General features: G+C 39.8%; 2 protein-coding genes across 8 annotated transcripts in view; one reads left to right on the top strand and one right to left on the bottom strand.

The window, feature by feature from the left end:
* The first annotated feature begins 407 nt into the window (after positions 1-407).
* On the top strand, positions 408-9,387 carry nsun6 (NOP2/Sun RNA methyltransferase 6). 2 transcript variants are annotated; one of them, XM_074622401.1, is made up of 12 exons: positions 408-560; positions 2,094-2,177; positions 3,233-3,388; positions 3,477-3,574; positions 3,966-4,072; positions 4,169-4,322; positions 4,712-4,793; positions 4,913-5,032; positions 6,215-6,359; positions 6,444-6,589; positions 8,134-8,259; positions 8,651-9,387. In XM_074622401.1, the coding sequence occupies exons 1-12, from the start codon at positions 543-545 to the stop codon at positions 8,828-8,830; spliced, it is 1,416 nt and encodes a 471-aa protein (XP_074478502.1). In that variant the 5' UTR covers positions 408-542; the 3' UTR covers positions 8,831-9,387. The 2 variants fall into 2 exon arrangements, with proteins under 2 accessions (XP_074478502.1, XP_074478503.1); XM_074622402.1 differs by having other exon boundaries at positions 410-560; positions 3,480-3,574.
* A 1,255-nt stretch (positions 9,388-10,642) lies between these two features.
* cacnb2a (calcium channel, voltage-dependent, beta 2a) overlaps positions 10,643-19,778 on the bottom strand; it is a 69,787-nt gene continuing 60,651 nt past the window's right edge. For all 6 annotated transcript variants that reach the window (XM_074622390.1, XM_074622392.1, XM_074622393.1 and 3 more), the window contains 5 exons: positions 19,027-19,136; positions 17,350-17,501; positions 15,029-15,124; positions 14,027-14,209; positions 10,643-13,140 (listed from right to left, as the gene is read on the bottom strand). In XM_074622390.1, the coding sequence (XP_074478491.1) occupies positions 12,355-13,140; positions 14,027-14,209; positions 15,029-15,124; positions 17,350-17,501; positions 19,027-19,136 (1,327 nt within the window). In that variant the 3' untranslated portion in view covers positions 10,643-12,354. The remainder of the gene's footprint in view (positions 13,141-14,026; positions 14,210-15,028; positions 15,125-17,349; positions 17,502-19,026; positions 19,137-19,778) is intronic.

Below are 19,778 nucleotides of genomic sequence, written 5' to 3'. Positions count from 1 at the left end.
TTTATTTTATTGTTAATGCACAGAGCTGGAAATTTGTTAGAACAGCAGCACTTTTTTATGTTTAATTTATTTTAAGTACGAAAAGGTGACAGATTAGACATACATAGATGTAAAGGAATATACAGCAGATATAAGTGTTTATTAATGTATTTGTCAACAGCTATAACTCCTCCTGTGGCCAACCGTAATTGGAGGCTGCTGTATAAACAGATAATGGATAACATTATAGTAAAACACTGATAATAATATATTTTTTAAAAAGTCTTCATAGGAGAAGTTATAATTGTTGACAAATACTGTACATTAATAAGCAGTTAAAATGTCCATCTACCTGCTTATAACTATATTACAGGGTGTAATAAAACATTTATTAAATGTTTGTATACTGCATTTATGAATATACCTTTTATACCTGAATAAAACAGGTAAATATCATACAGGTATTGATCAGTGATCAACAGGCTGCATTTATGAATTCTACTAGTGTCATGTGACCAAGCTAGTGACGTATGCGGAAGTAGGAGCCAAAACACCAGCTGTCCATGCTGCCTGCACAGAACGTGAGTACCTAAAGCTGATTAAAAACAGCCTTTATATCGATTATTACGCCATTTATTTAACTGACAGGTCCTTAATTATGAATATAAGAGACCTATAGGTTGAATAGGATTGACTACCAGCGTTCAGATTATAGATAGGTCTATTATAAGATATGATTTAATGTTAGCAGAAAGGCACTTCCTCACTTCTTCAATGCAAATATAGTCTGTTATATTTAAATATCTCTCATTTGTTACTTTTAATTCAGCCAATAATAGAAGTACATTAATTTGTGAAGGATTAACAGGTGAGGAGATAAGTTAGCTCTTTATTTTCATTAAAATCTCTCATAAAAACACAATATTTTTTTGTTTAAATTGTTTTATTCTGTGATTTTACTGCATTTGTTTTTTATTGCATATATTACATTGCTACTCATCTTTAATTTGAATTATTTGTATTTTATTACATTATTGGTATTATTGATTATTGATATTCATTTATATTTCTGTATGACACAGATGGTAATAGGTAATTATTATAGTTAGAACAATTATAAATAATAATAAATATAGTTAGATAAATTTAGCAAAATTTAATTAGAGTATATGTATGGCTCAATAAGGAAGATGGTTACTAATTAATAATTGAGTTATGGAGAAGGGGTGGGATTAAATACGTTTATACTTCTTCTCACTCCTTTTCTAATATGTAAATCAATGCATCAAGTGTTGACAATTTATTTGTCTTATGCTTTTCATCGTATGTACTTGTTTATGACTGTCCACTTGTTGGTATGATCATTCTTTTTCTTTATTTTCTTTTCTTTATTTTTTTGTATTCTACATGTTCTAAATAAATTTTGAAATGAAATGAAATTGATTTATTTAATGTTTATTTTTATAGGGACAAGCATGAACCAGTGCCACATACCACAGCTTTTATAGCCTAACATAATTTGCAAATACACAGAAAAATACACAGAACTCTTCAATAAAATACAGCCTGCAAAAAGCTCACAATTTACAAGCAATAATACAATAAAATAACCATAAAACTCAATGACAAGCACCAGATGAAACATGACTGCTCCTGCTTTAAAGTTCTGTGGGGAAAGTATTGTTATTGTTATTATTATTATGATTATTATTATTTTACTACTAATAGGATAATAATAATAATAATAATAATAATAATAATAATTATTATTATTATTATTATTATTATTATCCTATAAGTAGTATAATAATAATAATCATAATAATAATAAGAATAATAATAATTATTATTATTCTTATTCTTATTATTCTTACCCTATTATATAATAGTATATCAGCCTCTGTACTGCAGGAATAAACCACTCCAAAGAAGTATCTTTCTTCTTTGATTATCCGCCAGACTGTTAGCACGTTTTAACCACTGATGGATTTTCTTCTAATCAACACCAGAGGCTCCAAACTGTAACCACATCTTTCTACATTCTCCTGCTACAGTTCATCAATCATGATTAATTTGTTTTTCTGTTATTGATCAGTTACTTTTTCTCTGTACAGATTGAAGAAATGTCTGTTTTTCCAAGGATTTCTCTGAAGCCTGAAGTCACTGATTATCTCAAGAGTGTCTTCTTAAACAAGGAGGTAGGAATTTATTCTCTCTCTTCTGGAGAATCATAAATACACCTCATAAAACAGGAGATGTCTTCCTCTCTTTCATTGGAAAAGATAACACGAGGATGCGGGAACCTTAGATTTTAGATAAACTGATGTCATGACTACAAAATGTCTCCAGTAAAAGCCCTCCCTAAGAAACGTTTGGCGCTCCACCAAAATGTTGAGATCATTTTCTGCAAGTTTTATCTTCCCACACAATTGTCTCAATGCTCTTTTATAGCCTGTTATTATTTTATTTTGTGACTGTGAGAAATAACCAGGATCAGCCCTAAAAAGCTCATGTCGCTGAGCAATTTCCAGAACAGAAGTGCTCGCCATCCAATCGCCGAAAAAATGCAGTTCCTGCAGAAATCTCCAAATGTCAAAAGTTTTTGAAACCAAATCACAGCATGGCTTTTTCTATGGTGTTCCTCAATGTCTTGGTGTCTTAATGTGGTATTTTGGAGGGATTATTGATCATTTTTATCAATTCTCAAGTGGTAAAAAATTGTAAAATTTAGCACCAAATCTGTGTAACAAATGGCATCAACCCAAAAAAATGCTGCAACAACTTATGAGACATAATAGAGCATGGGGATGACCATCATATACTTCTATCATAATGTTATAAAACACTTTTACAATTTATTTTAATGAATTAATTAATGTTTATTTCTGATTCATGACTAGAACAATTTGACACACAGTGCTGAGCTGCATCTCAAATTAATCTCCAGGTTCCCAGTTTTCAGATGATGTACACCACTACTATGTGACATCTACTGTTGACCTGCTATCTCCCCCTAAAGACCCACTGTACCCCCCTAAAACAGGTCTATTGTGGGTCTCACAGGGTTAATATGGTGACCTGAATGATGTTAGTTCAGGTGGCAGTATTGTAATTTTTGTAATATACTGTAAGATGACTGTTTTAGGGGGTATATGCTACATTTTAAAGGCTGAAACTTGAAATCAATCAAGTTTCTGATAGTTTTCTAATTGTTTAATATCATAATTTTAACGTCATCTTGTTTGGTGTTCAGGTTTTAGCTGCAGTCGGCCATCAGGAGGCAGAATGTCGTTTCCAGAAGCTGCTCACATGCCTCTCTCACCCTCCTTCCTACACTTGTGTCCGAGCCAGCACTCATCTCGCTCCCCTGGAAGAGATCAGACACAAGTTAGGAGAAGAGCTGAAAGAGGTGAGGATGAAAGAGGGAGCAGGGAAAGTAGCCACAGCGGCGGTCAGTCGAGTCCTAATCATTCAGTGTGTTATTGTTGTTGTCGAAGCAGCAGATGTGCAGCTCATCAGCAGAGGAGGTCTCCGTTCAGATTCTCCCTCACCCGCGTATTCCAGATGTGCTGCTCCTTCCCGTCGATGGCCCGAGGTATGTGAGGAATGCTGGAACGGCGTCAGACGAATCTGAATCTGCTCTACGGAGTACACACTTAGCTTTAAATTGCAGTATCAGTCCGACCGCTGGGCGAGTGTTTCCTGAGACAAAACCCACATGGAATTTCATAGAATGATGACAGGAAAAACATTTTTAGGTGTGTGTGTTTTGATCCAAAGAGATAAAAATAAAATACAGTAAGAACACAGTAGAGATCTCCTGCTCTGTTCTGTTTTGGGGGTACAAGGTGGTATTTTTGTATATAACTTCCCCCCTTTATTTAAATTTTTTGATACACTTGTTGACAAACAATCAAAGGAAAAGGTTAATTAATTGTCCATGCATGCTAAGGTGTGTGTGACTTCCTGTCCTCTCGTGTTCTCAGACCTGTGAAGCAGCTCAGCTCAGAGGTGTTGGTTGGTGCTCAGTGTGGCAGCGCCGTACTGAGAGGTGCTCATGTCTTCGTCCCGGGGATCGTCGCCAGCCCCAAGTGTAAGACTCAAAGACAAATTTTTAGTTAAAATCAACATCATTTGAATTTGTTGATCGTGGTTAACTAAAATCAAACCCTTGTTTCTTTGCTCTCAGACATGAAGGCAGGAGATGTGGTGTCTGTCGTCTCTGACCTGGAGGGTCGGTGCACCCGAGGAGCTACGAGCTTCCAGGGAAAGAAAGTGTTTGTGGGAAACGGAGTCACTCAATTAGATCGCTCCAGCATCTTCTGCACAGATAAACCTGCCAAGTAAGAATACTTTTTTTAATATAAAAATATGACCCTGCAAATGACAAAAGTCAAGGCACACTTCTTCGTCAACAGGGCTGCAAGATTTTGGAAAATAATATCCAATTGCAATTATTTTGACTGATATTGCATCGATATGATTTGCAATATTAGAGGTGATGATCTGAAACATATTTAAATGATATTTAGTGTAATTTTTGCAGGGATTTGCACATCTTTGCATTAAATTTCAATTAATTCTGCAGCCCTATTCGTCAAGGTCCAAAAGTTAAAAAGTGCTGAGTATAGACGACACTCCAGTCTTCCTCTGGATCAAACCATCATGGTGATTGTGTGGTTTAAAACTCAAAAAGGAAAACATATTCAGTCACTATCGTCTGTTATTTTAGGGGAATAGGTGTTCGGATGGTAGAGCCACTTTACCAGAGTCCTTCCTTCGATGGCGTTCTACCCAACCTGGTATTCCTACAGGTATTTATACTATTACAATGTACAGTATAATATAGTAATTATGTCCAAACCGTGTCATTAAATAAATGATACAGCAGAACAGAGGGATGCACTCACTGTTGTTTTCTCACGTTGTGCAGAACCTTCCCTCCGTAGTAGTGGGACACGTTCTCGGGCCTCGCCCTGGAGAACGGATCCTGGATATGTGTGCTGCGCCCGGAGGGAAGACCTGCCACATCGCTGCACTCATGAAGGATCAGGTACAAGATGAACAGTCCGCTGCAGATGTTAGCTGCCCGAGGGAACAGTTAATAGTCAGGGGTTTCAATCTGAGAATCCAGTCTATAAAATACACATCTAATATAAAGCGTGATCTAAAATAAAATAGAGGTTGAGACCCCCTAAAGGGGTAATAAGATGATAAATGGGATTGTAGAGAATCCAAAACATATTTCCTTCTACACTTTTCTCCTGACTCTTCTCTAATAATGAAGTACTGGATAGTTTTACCCTTCAGGCTTCTAAATAAGTTGTTCAAATGAAACTATGTAAGAAAGGTTGAACTGCTCACAGACTTATTAAACTTGTGATGAAAGGTCAGACATGAAGGACATTTAGGTGGACACGAGCCAAAAAAGGTTTGGAACCACTGATCTAGAAAATTATTGTTCCTGACGCACTCCTGAATCGACTTTGGTTGTTTCTGTGTCCTCCCTCCAAGAGGAAGACACATTGAGTATAATAAAATAAAAGTGTAATGGAAAAATAGAATTAGCTGTAAAATGTAATTGAATCCAGTAGAAGAGATACTTACACATACTTTGTGAAACTTATAATTAAGATTTCTGTGTCGTCACTCAGTGAACACATTATTAGATTTAATGAGGACACATTATATACGTAATTAAACTGCAGGTACAACCAGTGGTGGAAATTAAATACCTACATTTACTCAAGTCCTGTATTGAAGTACAGTTTTTTAGGTAGTTGTACTTTATTTGAGCGTTTCCATTTTCTGCTACTTTATACTTTTACTAACCCACATTTATCTGACTGCTATATTCACAAATTGCATTATTATTTAAACCATATGATCGGCTTCTAAAAGGTGACGCACCTGTCCTCAATGCTTTCTTAAATAAACATTTTCATAATTCAAGTGCTGCAACCTGCCTCGTTTATAGAACATTTCTTAAATAATTAAAATTATAAACAGGTTGAAATATTATTTTCTGCACTGCAAAACAAGGCTTTTGGGACTCAATTGAGGTTTTGGGAGATTAAATATAAATAAATTTTTTAAAATCAGCTTCGATACCATTACTTTAAGTACATTTAGCTTATACTGTACTTTTACTTGAGTAAGATTTGAATGCAGGACTTTTATTTGTAATGAAGTATTTTTTAATTATTATTATTATTATTTTTTCTGTCTCTTTCAGGGCGAGGTCGTGGCCCTGGACAGGATCCGAAATAAGATCGATCGAATTCGTCAAAACGCCCAGATGTTGCATTTGCAATCAATCAAAGTTTATTGTTTTAACAGCACTCAAGCTGTGAGCAGCGACCCGGCACAGGAGGCTGAAGGTACACAGTGACAGCAGGGACACATTAACATATATTTATATATATATTATGCTAGGACTCAGTGTACTTCTGAATATGTTCCAGGACCTCCGTTCCCTCCTGAGAGTTTTGACCGGGTTCTCCTGGACGCCCCCTGTAGCGGACTCGGACAAAGACCCAGCATGTCCTGTACCTGGAGCCTCAAGGAGATCTGCTCCTACCAGCCACTGCAGCGCAAGTTATTCCACGCTGTAGGTTTTACCACACACAGACTTTATAGAAGCACTTTATCACATTGATAGTAACTCGTTTTGACCAGTAGATGGCAGCATCAGGTCTCTATATATTACACCGCTGTCTGATTATGCAGCTTGAATTCACATCTTAAAGGGAAAATACACCTCAATGATATTTAGGGAAGTTTTTCCTCTGCTCAAAGCTGTGATACTGACACTTTTGATGTTTACACTGGAATGTTTTCTATGATTTTACACTCAATTGATACAGCTTTCAGCTTTCAGCTTTCAGTTTTTGGAAAAAACATCATGTATTGTGATTTTTTTAAGAGTAAGAAAAGCAGCTCCAGGAAGTATTTCTACTTCTACCTTAAGCAATAGTCGCACTAATTTTCCTTTACTTTCTATACAAATATACATGAATGTAGACTAAATCAAATCTGTTTTAGAGTGGATTTAAGTATAGCTAACAGATTACAAGAGGGAGATTAGAGTCCAGTGCAGAGGACATAATTTATCCCAGTGACGTATAGTGCTCCATCAGGGCTCACACGCATTTCCTCAAAGTTTATTCAGCATCTAGACTCGAGAAAGACTCATTTTGTGGCACTGCTGGTATACCAGCCCTCTCTCATTCCCACAGCGTTAAATACTGACGCTTTGTCACGGCTGTCGGCGTTCGGTACCGCCGCACAAGGTTCTCTTTAGCACCGGTATGAGACGCACCAGGCGTTCCATTAACTACAATATAAACCCATCTGCGGCAACAGTAAACGCTCAGGGAAAGTCCTGTGGTGACGTAGTTTAAAGAGCGAAAAGACACACATCGGGCGGGCGAGAAAGTAGGTGGATGGGTGCAACAAACACAACACTTTCATCCAGGAGACCGCGGTTTGTGTCCCGTGCGTCACGTTACAATCAGCTGTTTGTTCGTTGATGTCCCGTGTTCACAACGTTCATTTTCACTGTAGAAACGTAGTTTTAAGCCAAACCATGTAGTTCTTTCCTAAACCTAACTATAGTGGTTTTGGTGCCGAAAATAGCGCCAAGAGGCGGTATGTGACGAGTTGGGATGAGAACCTGTTGTGTATACAATTAAACCTGCAATAATTGTTTTTTTTTGGCCACTTGTGGGCAGCAGAAACACAACGTTGACCCTTTGAGTTGATAAGGTTGGCTAAACAGTTGCTTATTTACACATCTAGAAGTTACAGAGCAACATTATTATTCATTTGGAGTCGTGTTTCTGGCCACCTGATGAATATAAGTCCAATATTTACTCTCTTTTAGCTCTGTTTTTGGTCTCTACCAACTCCTGAAGGGAAATATCTGGCTCTTTAAGTTGCTAAATGCTCCACTATGTTCACCAGCTGTTTGAACTTGAGCTAGAGCAGTGAGAGTGAACCAAAAACAGTAATTTTGCGGGCCAGAAAACCAAAACAATGAGCTGAAAGTCACTATGAAACTCCAGAAAGTCAAGGGTAGCAGATTTCAGGTGACATTTCTCTGTATGTTCATCACTACGATCACATTTAATAAAAGGTCTTTCTGTATTGCAGGCGGTGCGGTTGTTGAAGAAAGGCGGCGTTCTTGTGTACAGCACCTGCACAGTGACTCTAGCAGAGAACGAGGAGCAGGTAGCCTGGGCCCTCCACACCTTCCCCTGCCTCACGCTTCAGCCTCAGGTAAAAAAACACCTCAGCCAGAGCTGCAACAATTAATCGATTAGTTCACAACTTATAAATTAATCGCCAACTATTTTGATAATTGATTAATTGGTTTGAGTATTTTTTTTGAAGAAAGAAATTCTCTGATTTCAGCTTCTTAAATGTGAATATTTTCTGGTTTCTTTATTCCTTTATGACAACAAGTCATTTGAGGACGTCATCTTGGGCTTTGGGAAACACTGATTGACACTATTCACCATTTTCTGACATTTTCTAGACCAAACAACTAATCGATTAATCGAGGAAATCATTGACAATAAAGAGAATCGTTGCAGCCCTAGTAGAGAAACTCACAAATGGGGAGAGAGAGATGTACGGAAAACTCACCTATTCACGCTCTCGTTTCCAGGAGCCTCACATCGGCGCAGAAGGCATGCTGGGAGCCGGCCTGTCACCTGAGCAGCTGCGCCTCCTCCAGAGGTTCAGTCCCGAGCTGAGCTGGGACCAGACGGGAACGGCGGCCCCCCTCCCCTGCAGAGCCGACGGGGACACCATCGGCTTCTTTATTGCCAAGTTCCTGAAAACCTGACCGTAGGGCATGTTTTCTCTTTACAGCACCAACCATCAGCTCTCACACAGGACTGCAGACGGGAACACTAGTGTTTATATTACAACACTGTGTGTGCTTTGACGGGGCAGTGTTGACAAAGACGCTCGCCGTGCTGTTTACAGCATCTGCCTCTTAACAGCTGCTCTCTGAAACTGCGGGCCATATAGGGATAAGCTTTATAAACACCGAGGGCAGGAGAGAGGGGAGAGCAGGGGAAGGAGAGGAGAGGGAGGGAGGCACGTGGGGATGGAGGCTGAATGAGTATTGGCAAATGCAGCAGTGCTTGCATCGCCATAACAACAGTGACGACACAGCTGCCATTGTGACAGTGGATTCGCTGGATCTCGGAGATCAGGAAGTAGCGTGCAGAAAGAGGTCATGAGAGGTATTAACAATTTAGTGTCTTTTAGTAGCAGTGGAGGCAACAATTAAGACTTGTAGGAGAGAAGTGATGCTGTGAAGTGCTGTGTGTAGCTCATCCACAGGAAGGAAATTATTCATTATTTTCATAATAAAAGATCAATTTTCAAAATAAATGTTTCTCTCTTCATGTTTGTCATATATGTAGCTACTGCACATCATCTGATTACACTCATGCAATGTCTGTTTAAATACAAATTACAAGAGAGGTATTAACAATTTAGTGTCTTTTAGTAGCCGTGGAGACAACAATTAAGACTTCTGCTGCTGCTTGTAAGAGAAATGATGCTGCGTGTAGCTCATCCACAGGAGGGAAATTTCTTTTTTTTTCATAATTAAAGTTCCTTTAAAACAAGATTTGTCTCTCTTCATGTTCGTCATATATTAAGCTACTGCACATCAGCTGATTACACTCATGAAACATCTGTTTAAATACAAATTACAAGAGAGGTATTCAAAATTTAGTGTCTTTTTATAGACAATTAAGACTTCTAAAAGAGAAATTATGCTGCGTATAGCTCAGCCAAAGGAAGGAAATTATTCATTATTTTCATAATAAAAGTTACATTTTCAAAATAAATTTTTCTCTCATGTTCATCATATATTAAGCTCCTGCACATCATCTGATTACACTCATGAAACGTCCGTTTAAATACAAATTACAAGAGAGGTTTAGTGCTTTTAGTGCTTTTAGTAGGCAACAATAGAAATAGAGAGAAATGATGCTGCGTGTAGCTCATCCACTTTAAGTAAATTATTTGTTTTTTCATAATTAAAGTTCCTTTCAAACAAGATTTTTCTCTCTTCATGTTCGTCATATATTAAGCTATCTGATTACATTCATGAAACGTCCGTTTAAATACAAATTACAAGACTCAGAACTAATTAAGTCAGTGCAAATTGAATCATGGGTGTCCATTAAATCTGCAGCATTTATAGATTCGTGCTGACAGTGCACAAACATCTGGCCCCGTTCTCCCATCATGCAGCATTTTGAGGACCTTCACAATGACCTCAGCTCAATCCCTCTTCCTGTGAATACCATTAGACTCTTATAAGTCCATCCACACACACACACACAGATGGTGCATTTCCCTGTATGCTGATGAAAATGGCCACTCTTTTCACTGCTGCACTGAAGGTGCATCTCTGTTTGTCTATTTTGGAGGCATCCGAGTGTGGAGAAGCTATTTTAGACGCATCCCCTCAGTATTGTCATTCATGTCGATGTTGTCATGACGACTCAGGAGGCAGGCCCGATGAGTCTACCTCAATTTTTCAGCAGAGTTTCAGACGACTATTTATAGACACAGCTCTCCTCTGTCTTCTGTCTGGGTCCTTCTGACAAAGCACACATCAAATCCTTCTTCCTCCTCTCATCAAGTCCTTTGTTGCCAACTTTATTCTTTATATTTATGCATTATGTACATACACATGTACACTGTTAGAAAATCTGTAGTGCTACCAATGTAGCATAGAAATGGAGTTTTTTTTATAATTACAATTGTCAGGCAAAATCAAAGAAAGTGAATGGACAGGGTGGGTTTGTAAACAAAGGGGCAGCTCAATTCAGATTTTCAGTATCATGAATTAATACATCAATACGTCATTGACTCTTAAAATAGATCGTGTTAGTCAGAGGGAGTGAACAAATGGTAAAAGACAAAACTATGTCTGGTAAACATTTTTGAATTGTTTGCAAATGCATCTTTTAATTTTTTTTTAGTGTAGAAGATGTCCTAAAATTAACATTCTTTATACTCTGTGGGAATAAAACAACATTCATTTAGAAAAAGGGGGTCAGACTTATAATAAAAAGATGAACCTTGATGGGAGTTTTGGTAGTTGACCTACAGTAAAGTTGCAATGTCATATCAAATTTCACTTGAAACCAACGTGAATCAGTAAAAGTGCAGAATAAAGGGTGTACAAAATGTCTCTGGACCCATACAAAGAGAACAGTACTGCATGTAAGAGAGAGGAAGTTATTGTAGAGCTCGTTTCGTCTTGGAAGGTAAGACTAAGGTGCACCTCGAGGGAGGCTTAAATATGTTAAAACCAAAATCAATGGACGCAGAATTTAAAAAAGGAACTAAGCAATAGAAGATGAACATAACATTAAGGGAGTAGTCTGACACTCTGGGGAATACACTTACTGACTTTCTAGCTGAGAGTGAGATGAGAAGATTGATGACACTAAGTCACAGTGTAAAACCACAACTTTGTTGTTTTTAGATTTAGTTTTTGTACAGAGATATAAAGTGTTAATTAGCAAGCTGTAGATGATTTTTTCACTTTCATACATACTAGCCGTTTCCCCATTTCCAGCTAAGCTAACTGGCTGCTAGCTGTAGCTTCATATATGAGTGTTATTGATCTTCTCATCTAGACTCAGTTGGCAGTTAATTAGGTAGCTAAAACTAATGAAGTCTAATACAACAGTCATGTTTCTGTTATGTAGATCTGTTGTTTCAACACCCATACAAAAAAAAATACAAATCCTCAAACAAAATCATAGACTACATTAGTTTTAGCTAAGGTGTACCTAATAAACTGGTAACTCTCAGCAAGACAGCGAATACGCGTATTCCCCAAATTGCCCAACTATTCTTTTAAACAAAAGACCGCTGCAAATACAGCATCAAACTAACTTGGTTTAGTCAACCGTTGCAGTCAACCCTAGCAGTAGTCTGACGGAACAAATTATTCAAGTGGTAGCAAGCAAAAAAAATAATAAAAAATAAAAAATGCTAATCACAGAAAGCACAGCTCAGTTACAGAAACAAATTCTGCTTTTGTGTCATGCTTCATCAAACACAGGTTTTTAAAATATGCATATTTGAGAATATTCATGCATATCCACACATAAACAACGTCTATGCATAGATACACATACATATATTTATTTATATATTTATATTTGTATCTATGTAATCAAAATCCTGCCGTTGAAAAAGATGCAACAGCATTTTACAAAGGAAGTGTACATAAATAGGATGCTGTGGTTTTTCGGGGTATAGCAGCACGATGGGAGAACAGAATGGTTAAGAGTCCAAAATGAGCTTCAGGAGGGATTTGGTCTGTCACTGGTGGATGTAGGAGTCTCTGGCCCATTCCCCCGCGTCACCCCTCTTTTTGGGAGCCACCTCCCCCTCTCGGTCCCTGTCTCTGTCCCGGTCGTAGTAGTGGTGGTGGTGGTCGCGTGCCGGCCGGTGGTGGTGCGAGCGCTGCTTGTTCCGTTCGTTATGGTCCTGCTCGCGCTCCTTTGAGCGGTGGTGTCCCGTGCTGTGGCCGGCCTCCTCCGCCGCCCCACCGCGGTGATGGTGGTGGTGGTGATGGTGGTTGTGGTCCCGGTGGGGCAGTGGCTCATAACGCTGTTGCTGCTGGGGGTGCCCCTCCCCTAGATCCTCATCCTCCTCCTCCTCCTCCTCCTCTTCCTCCTCCTCCTCTTCCTCCTCCTCCTCCTCCTCCTCCTCCTGGTGGAGGACCTGAGTGCGCGGCTCGATACAAGCCGAGTCCTTGCTCTCTCGGCTCTCTCGGCTCTCTCTGCTCTCAGGGGTCTCCGAGTCCAAAGTCTCCTGCCGGGAGAGGCCCCGGGCTCGACTGTTTTGGTGGTGGTGGTGGTGGTTGTGTTGCTCAGTCCTGGTGGAAGACGAACGGTGGTGGATGTGCTGGGCTCTCCTGGAGGCCTCCGTCCTCGGAGGACTCTCCTCCTCCTCATTGCCCTCACCCTCGGCCTCTGCATCGGCGTCGGCCTGGTCCTGGCTCTGGTGGTGGTGGTGGTGATGGTGATGATGGTGCTGGTGATCATCTCTGGAGCCCTTTCTCTCCACTAACGCTTTATCTCCTTTCTGCTCCGCACTGCCGCCCTGAGGTCAGTAACACATGTCAGTCAGTCGGGTGACACAAAGCAAGAAAATGCACTGCAAACACACACAGAACTCATGCAGATTCATTTTCACTTCACCCGTGTTGCTTCTGGTGCGTATTGTATAGATGCACTCACACTTGAACACACACACTGCTTGAATATTCATCAACCATCCATTGAAGGTTAATGAATCCTGGAGGAGGAGGTTTGTATTTTCACTCAGCAGGACCAAGATGGACTTCTCATGGATTTCTGGCACCTGAAGTCTAAAACACATCTATCTAGAGGGCCTCTCCACACTCACCAGACTAGCAATCACATGTCAAGCTCACTCCTGCTCCTCATCAATATCAGGATTTTCCTCATTTTCAGTCTTACATTTCCCATTGTGATGGCAGTGGATGGAGAGAGGGGTAGAGGTTAAGGGATTATACAGCATTTACACACTCAGATATGTGACATTAGCTGAAAAGTTGTGTTATAAAAAAATCCTACCATGAAAATGACAATCTATCCTTTAAAAAAGCCATGTTTACTAGTAAGAAATATAACTTCTAAATTTGAAATCAAGGGTTTCAGGTAATCATGATGTCGTCCAACTTCCTGTGTTCTCTAAATTGGAGCCTGAATGTGACTGTATCTGAATGAAAGAGTATGATTGATCCGACTTATTGTTCATTAAGTGGAAATTAAATAAGACCAACAAAGCATCTCAACAAAATACCATTAAGTGTGGGTATTGGATGGGACCCTAAACCTCATTTACTGCAGGTTTTCTTCCTCTCTCCCTGTCTAGCCCTCTTTCTAGACCTCATCACTTCCCGTTCATCTGTACAGTTTCGCTACAGGTACCCCCGCTCTCTCTGTGGCCTCTGCTCTTGTACCTGCACGCCGGAGACCGGGGCCGGGCTGGACGGCAGGGCGGCCGTGGGCAGCTTCGTTAGCGCTGGGTTGGGGGGGTTGCAGCTGGTGGGGTGAGTGCTTTTCCAGTAGGCCTCCAGGTAATCAGCCATGTGCTCACAAGCATCCTCCAGCTGGTTCTCATCTAGGATGATGTCAAACATCTCCTGAGGAAGGAGAGAAGGGTGCAGACAGGGTTAAAGAAAATGGAAAGGAGACATGTTCGAGGTTGAGAAAACAAGACGGTGCTGTCGTGGCATTTCACAACAAAAGACTAAAACTATCTGTCTAATGCTATTGATCTTTATATATACAAAATGCTCAGAGCTATGTTGGAATCCACCCACTGAACTAAGCACTAGGTAAGTGATAATGTACAGTGAGCCGGTCATTGTTGTGAAATAAACCCTGACAGGACGATGCCGCACCCCAACGCAAATCGGAGGGTCTTGCATCGAAGGGGTTTATTTCACAACAACAACCCGCTAGCTGTTCATTATCTTGCTTATTACACAGCTACTTACTTAAGAAATCAATAATTTGACACAAAAACGGTCCGCCGGAGTCCGACATCAGATCTGTGCCCATAGCAACGGACTGTTATACATAGTAACGGTTTGTTATAAAGAAATAACAGACCATAGAACGCTGTGATTAACCAATCAGAATCAAGCATTCAACAAAGCTGCGTAATAAATGGCATAAATTCTGGGAAAATCTTAAAGAGTGATTCCCTAAAGATTCGGACTGCTATTTGAATTAAATTAAGCCGGCACTCTCACAAGCCTGGAGTGCTTGCTTCATTTTCTAAAATAATAACTAAGCAGATTACAGAGGAGCAGAAATAGAACTGGCACGAATTATAAAGCTTTCAAAAAAAAAATCTGACTTCAGAAACGCATGAAACTAAAACCCAGAGCCAAAACCATCTCTGAAGGACAAGACGGGGATAATTTGGGTAGTTTGGGTCCAATGCAGAGACTTACAGGAGGGCACTGAGCCAGCTTATCAGCAGCCACCATCTGGACGTTGAGGTGTTTGGCCTGAGACTTGCCTCTGGACTTGATGAGCCTCTGCAGCACCTGAGGGCAAATAAGGTAACAAGGTCATAAAGCTTTGTGTTAGCAAAATTCAAGTCTATGAAATTGACTTTTATACTGTACAAAAACAAATCCAGAAACAAATATTACTTTCCACCGCTGCCTGTGAGGACTTCAACTTAAAAAGAAGCTAAGTACATTTACTCAAGTAGTGTCCTTATGCCTGGTTCAGACTACACGATATCAACTGGATTAGAGTCCGACCCGGCCATCGTAGGGTGTCGGCTCAGATTGTAAATGATAACGGCTGCGTCAATCGATCGTTTTATCCTGTGTAGTGTGTCATAGTAGACAACAACCGACGCCGCATCTGGGACACCTCACAATGTCCCGACAGAAAGACTATAAGTTCCCTCACGACCGTGACTTTGACCTTCAACTGTAAACATGGCAAAGCAAAAGAGGAATGATGTGAAATATAAAGATGTTGTTGGTGCTGCAGGTGGTGGTGAAGTTCTTGTTTTTTCGGCTTTTCCGAACACAAGACAGCCAGCATCATACACACCGCCATTGTTTGTTTACATTCTTGTTCTTTGGAAGTTGGTCCTTGCAACTCCTTCCCAATGACAATCTGCATGTTTTAAAAGACATAGAGCTTTGACTGGTCGTGTACCAACGTGTAGTCGGTCATGTTTTGCGGCCAAGTCACGGCAAGATTTTCCGACTCAATAATTGCAAATCTGACACAGTGACCATCGTAACAGACAAAAATATCATGTAGTCTGAACCAGGCATAAGAAGAATTTTGAAGTTCTTGAACTTTACTGGAGTATTTCTAATTTCTACTACTCTATATTTCTACCCCACTACATTTCAGAGGGAAATTTTTTACTTTTTACTCCACTACTTTTCAGATGAAGTTTTTTTCCAGTGGTTCCTGATGTTTTTGGCTTGTAATTCTACAAAAAAAGCAGCATCTAGTTGGGGGCATCACATTTCAGATGTTCAAGATACAAGATACTTTATTACTGCCACGCAACAGAGTTGGTGGTAATTGTTTTAGTAGAGCATTAATTTTATGCAAAGCAGAAAACATCACAGTACAGCATACAAGTTATCAAAAGCAGGAAGGGTTTGCACATGTTCCAGTTCATCAAGATTCTTCTCTTTGCCGAGAGGCATCCCAGCGTGAAAAGACGGTTCGTAGGAAATGGCAAACCACTTCATATTTCTGGCCCAGCAAACATAATGCTGGACAATCCGGGCAAATTTGTAGGGCTGAAACGAACAGTTCAAAGATTCATTCATAACATTGACATTCAAATTATTATTACTGATAACTTCCACTTTCTATTCCTCTCTCTCTCTCTCTCTCTCTCTCTCTCTCTCTCTCTCTCTCTCTCTCTCTCTCTCTCTCTCTCTCTCTCTCTCTCTCTCTCTCTCTCTCTCTCTCTCTCTCTCTCTCTCTCACAGAGTGAGCAAAGGGAGGAACCCACTTATTAACGGGGAGGTCTAGCAGCAATCTAACAGCACCATAAATAACATTTATATAACCACAGTAACACACGGTAAAGCCCTAGAAATTTGCATGGGGGTTAAATTAATTTACTTTATATGGGCACTGCTGCTGCTCCAAATTAAAATCCGGTAACTAATGTGCCAAATGATTCGAGTCCTTGGAGGATGGCAGCATTTTCACAGCTGCAAGGCAGAACTGTACTGTACTGTGATGTTCCCATTTTCTGCTTTACATACAAAATAATGATGCAATTTCAGCATTTTTCTTTTCTCTTGTCTTTATTTGCATATTCATAATCAGATTATATTATTTTTATATTGTGATACTGTATTGGATTAGGTTACTTATTGAAGTAACCCCTCCAACCCTGCATATACAGTTGTAGTATACCTTGTAAAAACACTTTAAGTTTAGCTGTATATGATATGGCAGCAGGTTGTAATTGAGAGGACAGGTGGTAGAAAGCAGTTTATTTTATCCCACTGTGAGTGTGATTCACACTGATGCCACTTTGATTTAAAGCTTGTATCTCATCCCTCTTTAGCTAGGCTTGTTCTCATTTTCTATGTTACCCAAATGCCCGTGTTTTTTTATTGATCACTGAATCATGAGCCTTTTTTAACTCACGCTGAGTGAGTGAGTGTGATGATGAATCAGTCCCCTCACACATTTGCTGTATTTAAAAATCACAGCTAGTTTTCCTTTTAACTCACATTGTCATTGGATCCAACATGTTCATTTTACTCACCTTGGGAGACGTGATCTTAACGTAGACGATGATGGGGGCGAGGGAAGTCTTCCCCAGCTGTGACGGGTGGTTGATGGTGTCGGCGTCCAGAACTACCAGCTGTAACGTCCGGGCCAGTTCGAAAATCCGCTCAATCTCACTCTGGACTTCAGCTGGAGAAGAAGGAAAAAGTGTGAGTCAAAGAAGAGCTTCGACTTTATTTCTTTATTCACAAGTGAAGCCACTTTCAGGGGCTGTTTCTTTATGGAAACGGGAGTTCATCAATCAGATTTTGTCTTTTTAACTTCTATTTTGTTGTTCTTATCTTTATTACTACCATGCCTGTTTCATATTTCATGTTTTTATGGTGAAGTCCTTTGTCACAGTTGTTTTGAAAAGTGCTATATAGATAAATCTTTACTTATTTACTAGATGTGGTTTGAATAACTTGACTTTTAACCTTGGCTCCTTCCTTACAGTTTCATAGAAACTTAAATATTCAAAAGACATCATGATTTAAGGGACCAGGCTTAGAGACTAATAGCTCTTAGAGGAACAGCGAGCCATGTTCTGTTATCTCTAAAAAAAACACCAAGTGTTACATCACACAACCTCCAGTCCTCCAACAGATGACGACGTGACTGCAAAAACTATCCTACAAATATCACAGCAGGGCACGATTCCCAATCTGAGAAGAATCGCGGCCAAGCTTCATGACTTCCAGTCCCGAAAAAGTTTGAAGTAAACTGATAACATGAAAACATTCAAACCTAACAGCTCATTCAAGCTACGAGTGAGTCACGAATTTTAATTTTCCTGCTAAAATATGCCAAAGGGGTGAGATAATTTCACTTCTGATGTAGAGTTTTACTGAAATCATTTATTGTATCTCGAGGCGAGAAAGGCTTCACTCGCATTAAGGAAATGTCACTTTTGATTCAAGACATTTCATGAAAATGTTCATCAGAACAAATCTTGATCTTTTGGCAGATTTCTTTTGGGGGAAAGTGAAGAGTTCAGGCTCTATAGAGCACGAAATAGCTTGTTAAGATGGATATTTTTTTAAAGATTAAGTATGTAACAGACTAAATAGATTCCAAGTGGCACTTGCTTAAACTTAAAAGCTTTGGGTGAAATATGAAGGGGAAGTTTTTGCTCTTAATGTGCCTCTGTCCTAATGTATCTTTAAAAAGAGAGTAGAAGTGGAGGAGCTGCTGCCTTAAAGCTCCTTTTGAGTTTTTATCTGGGACAGCAGCAGCAGTAAAATCAAATGGTAGTGTGGTGGCTTTGTATAATCGTAAAAAATTAAATATAACACACTTTTTGCTTCCAGGCTTTTCCTTGGACATCTTACTCTGCTGCAGCCGCGGACTGATGCTTACGCTGATACATCGCAAAGATTGTCCCCTCTCAGGAATCTGTTTCGTTCTAATCACATCTGAACCCAGATCAACCTCAGTCAAATCAGAGCGGCTCTTGAACTTGTTATCTTGCATTTATGCTCTATCTTTCATTCCTAACAAAAGAAAAGTGGCCAAGGCCTTTCCGGACCGTCGGGAGTTATCATTACCGTTGACGAGAGTTCCTTTAAACGGTTCCTTCCTTTTCCACATAAGCTGGTCTCCTTGAAAACATTATGAATCAAAACACCAGATGTTCCCACCAGGCGATGCAGTGATTTCTAGCACAAACACCTACCCAAGTTGGAGCGCGTGTTGGAGCGTTCGATGATGGCGTGCTTGCTGGGATTGTTCAGGACTGAGCGTTTGGCCAGAGAGATGTCCGCCGTGACGCGAGTGATTGATATTCTGAAACAAGGGACAAGAAAATACCCGGTTAACCAGATATTATGGACTTTGTTTGTTTGACATGAGGGAGGAGGACAAACACTTTATTCTTGCTGTGTATTAAGACCAGAAATAAAGGAGCAAACAGCTGTAAAAACACAAATAGTCAAGAGCGGAGTCTGAGAGTTACAACAAACAGAATAAAGGTGGAGATAAAAGGGGAATCCCAGTTCTTTGAACATGAATAACTGAGTAAAGTTGATTTGATTGTTGATGATTTGACCTGGATTTTACAGTTCTTCAAAGGTGGTTTAAAAACTATCAGAGCAATGTGTGAAACCCAAAGTGTTCCCATCCTTTACTGTATGTGTAGTGTTTACCACGTTGGATTTAACATGTGAGAGTGCAGGTCGTATCCACGCAGACCCTCCGCCGTTTTCTACTTTTTCGCCTTGCCTCGCAGCGACTGGCTGCTGTTTGTTTAGGTGACGGAACGGGAGCGGATATGATGTCACGTTACTCAGTCTACAACAATAAAAGCGGTAAATTTGTTTTACCTCTGCATAGAATCAAATGAAGCAAATATATCGATTCTAGCATTTCAAAATGATAAACAAAATCGTGATACATAGGTGAATCGATATTTTTTCCCACCCCTAGAAA

Source organism: Sebastes fasciatus, chromosome 21 (genome assembly GCF_043250625.1).
Source record: "Sebastes fasciatus isolate fSebFas1 chromosome 21, fSebFas1.pri, whole genome shotgun sequence".
In the NCBI taxonomy this organism is placed as follows: Eukaryota; Metazoa; Chordata; class Actinopteri; order Perciformes; family Sebastidae; genus Sebastes; species Sebastes fasciatus.
This window is presented reverse-complemented; position numbering and strand designations above follow the sequence as displayed.

Bases quoted from the DNA above. Each gene is read 5' to 3' on its own strand.
- nsun6 (XM_074622401.1), top strand. The intron at 3,389-3,476 runs GTGAGGATGAAA...TTGTTGTCGAAG, and splicing joins TAGGAGAAGAGCTGAAAGAG to CAGCAGATGTGCAGCTCATC. The intron at 4,073-4,168 runs GTAAGACTCAAA...CTTTGCTCTCAG, and splicing joins GATCGTCGCCAGCCCCAAGT to ACATGAAGGCAGGAGATGTG.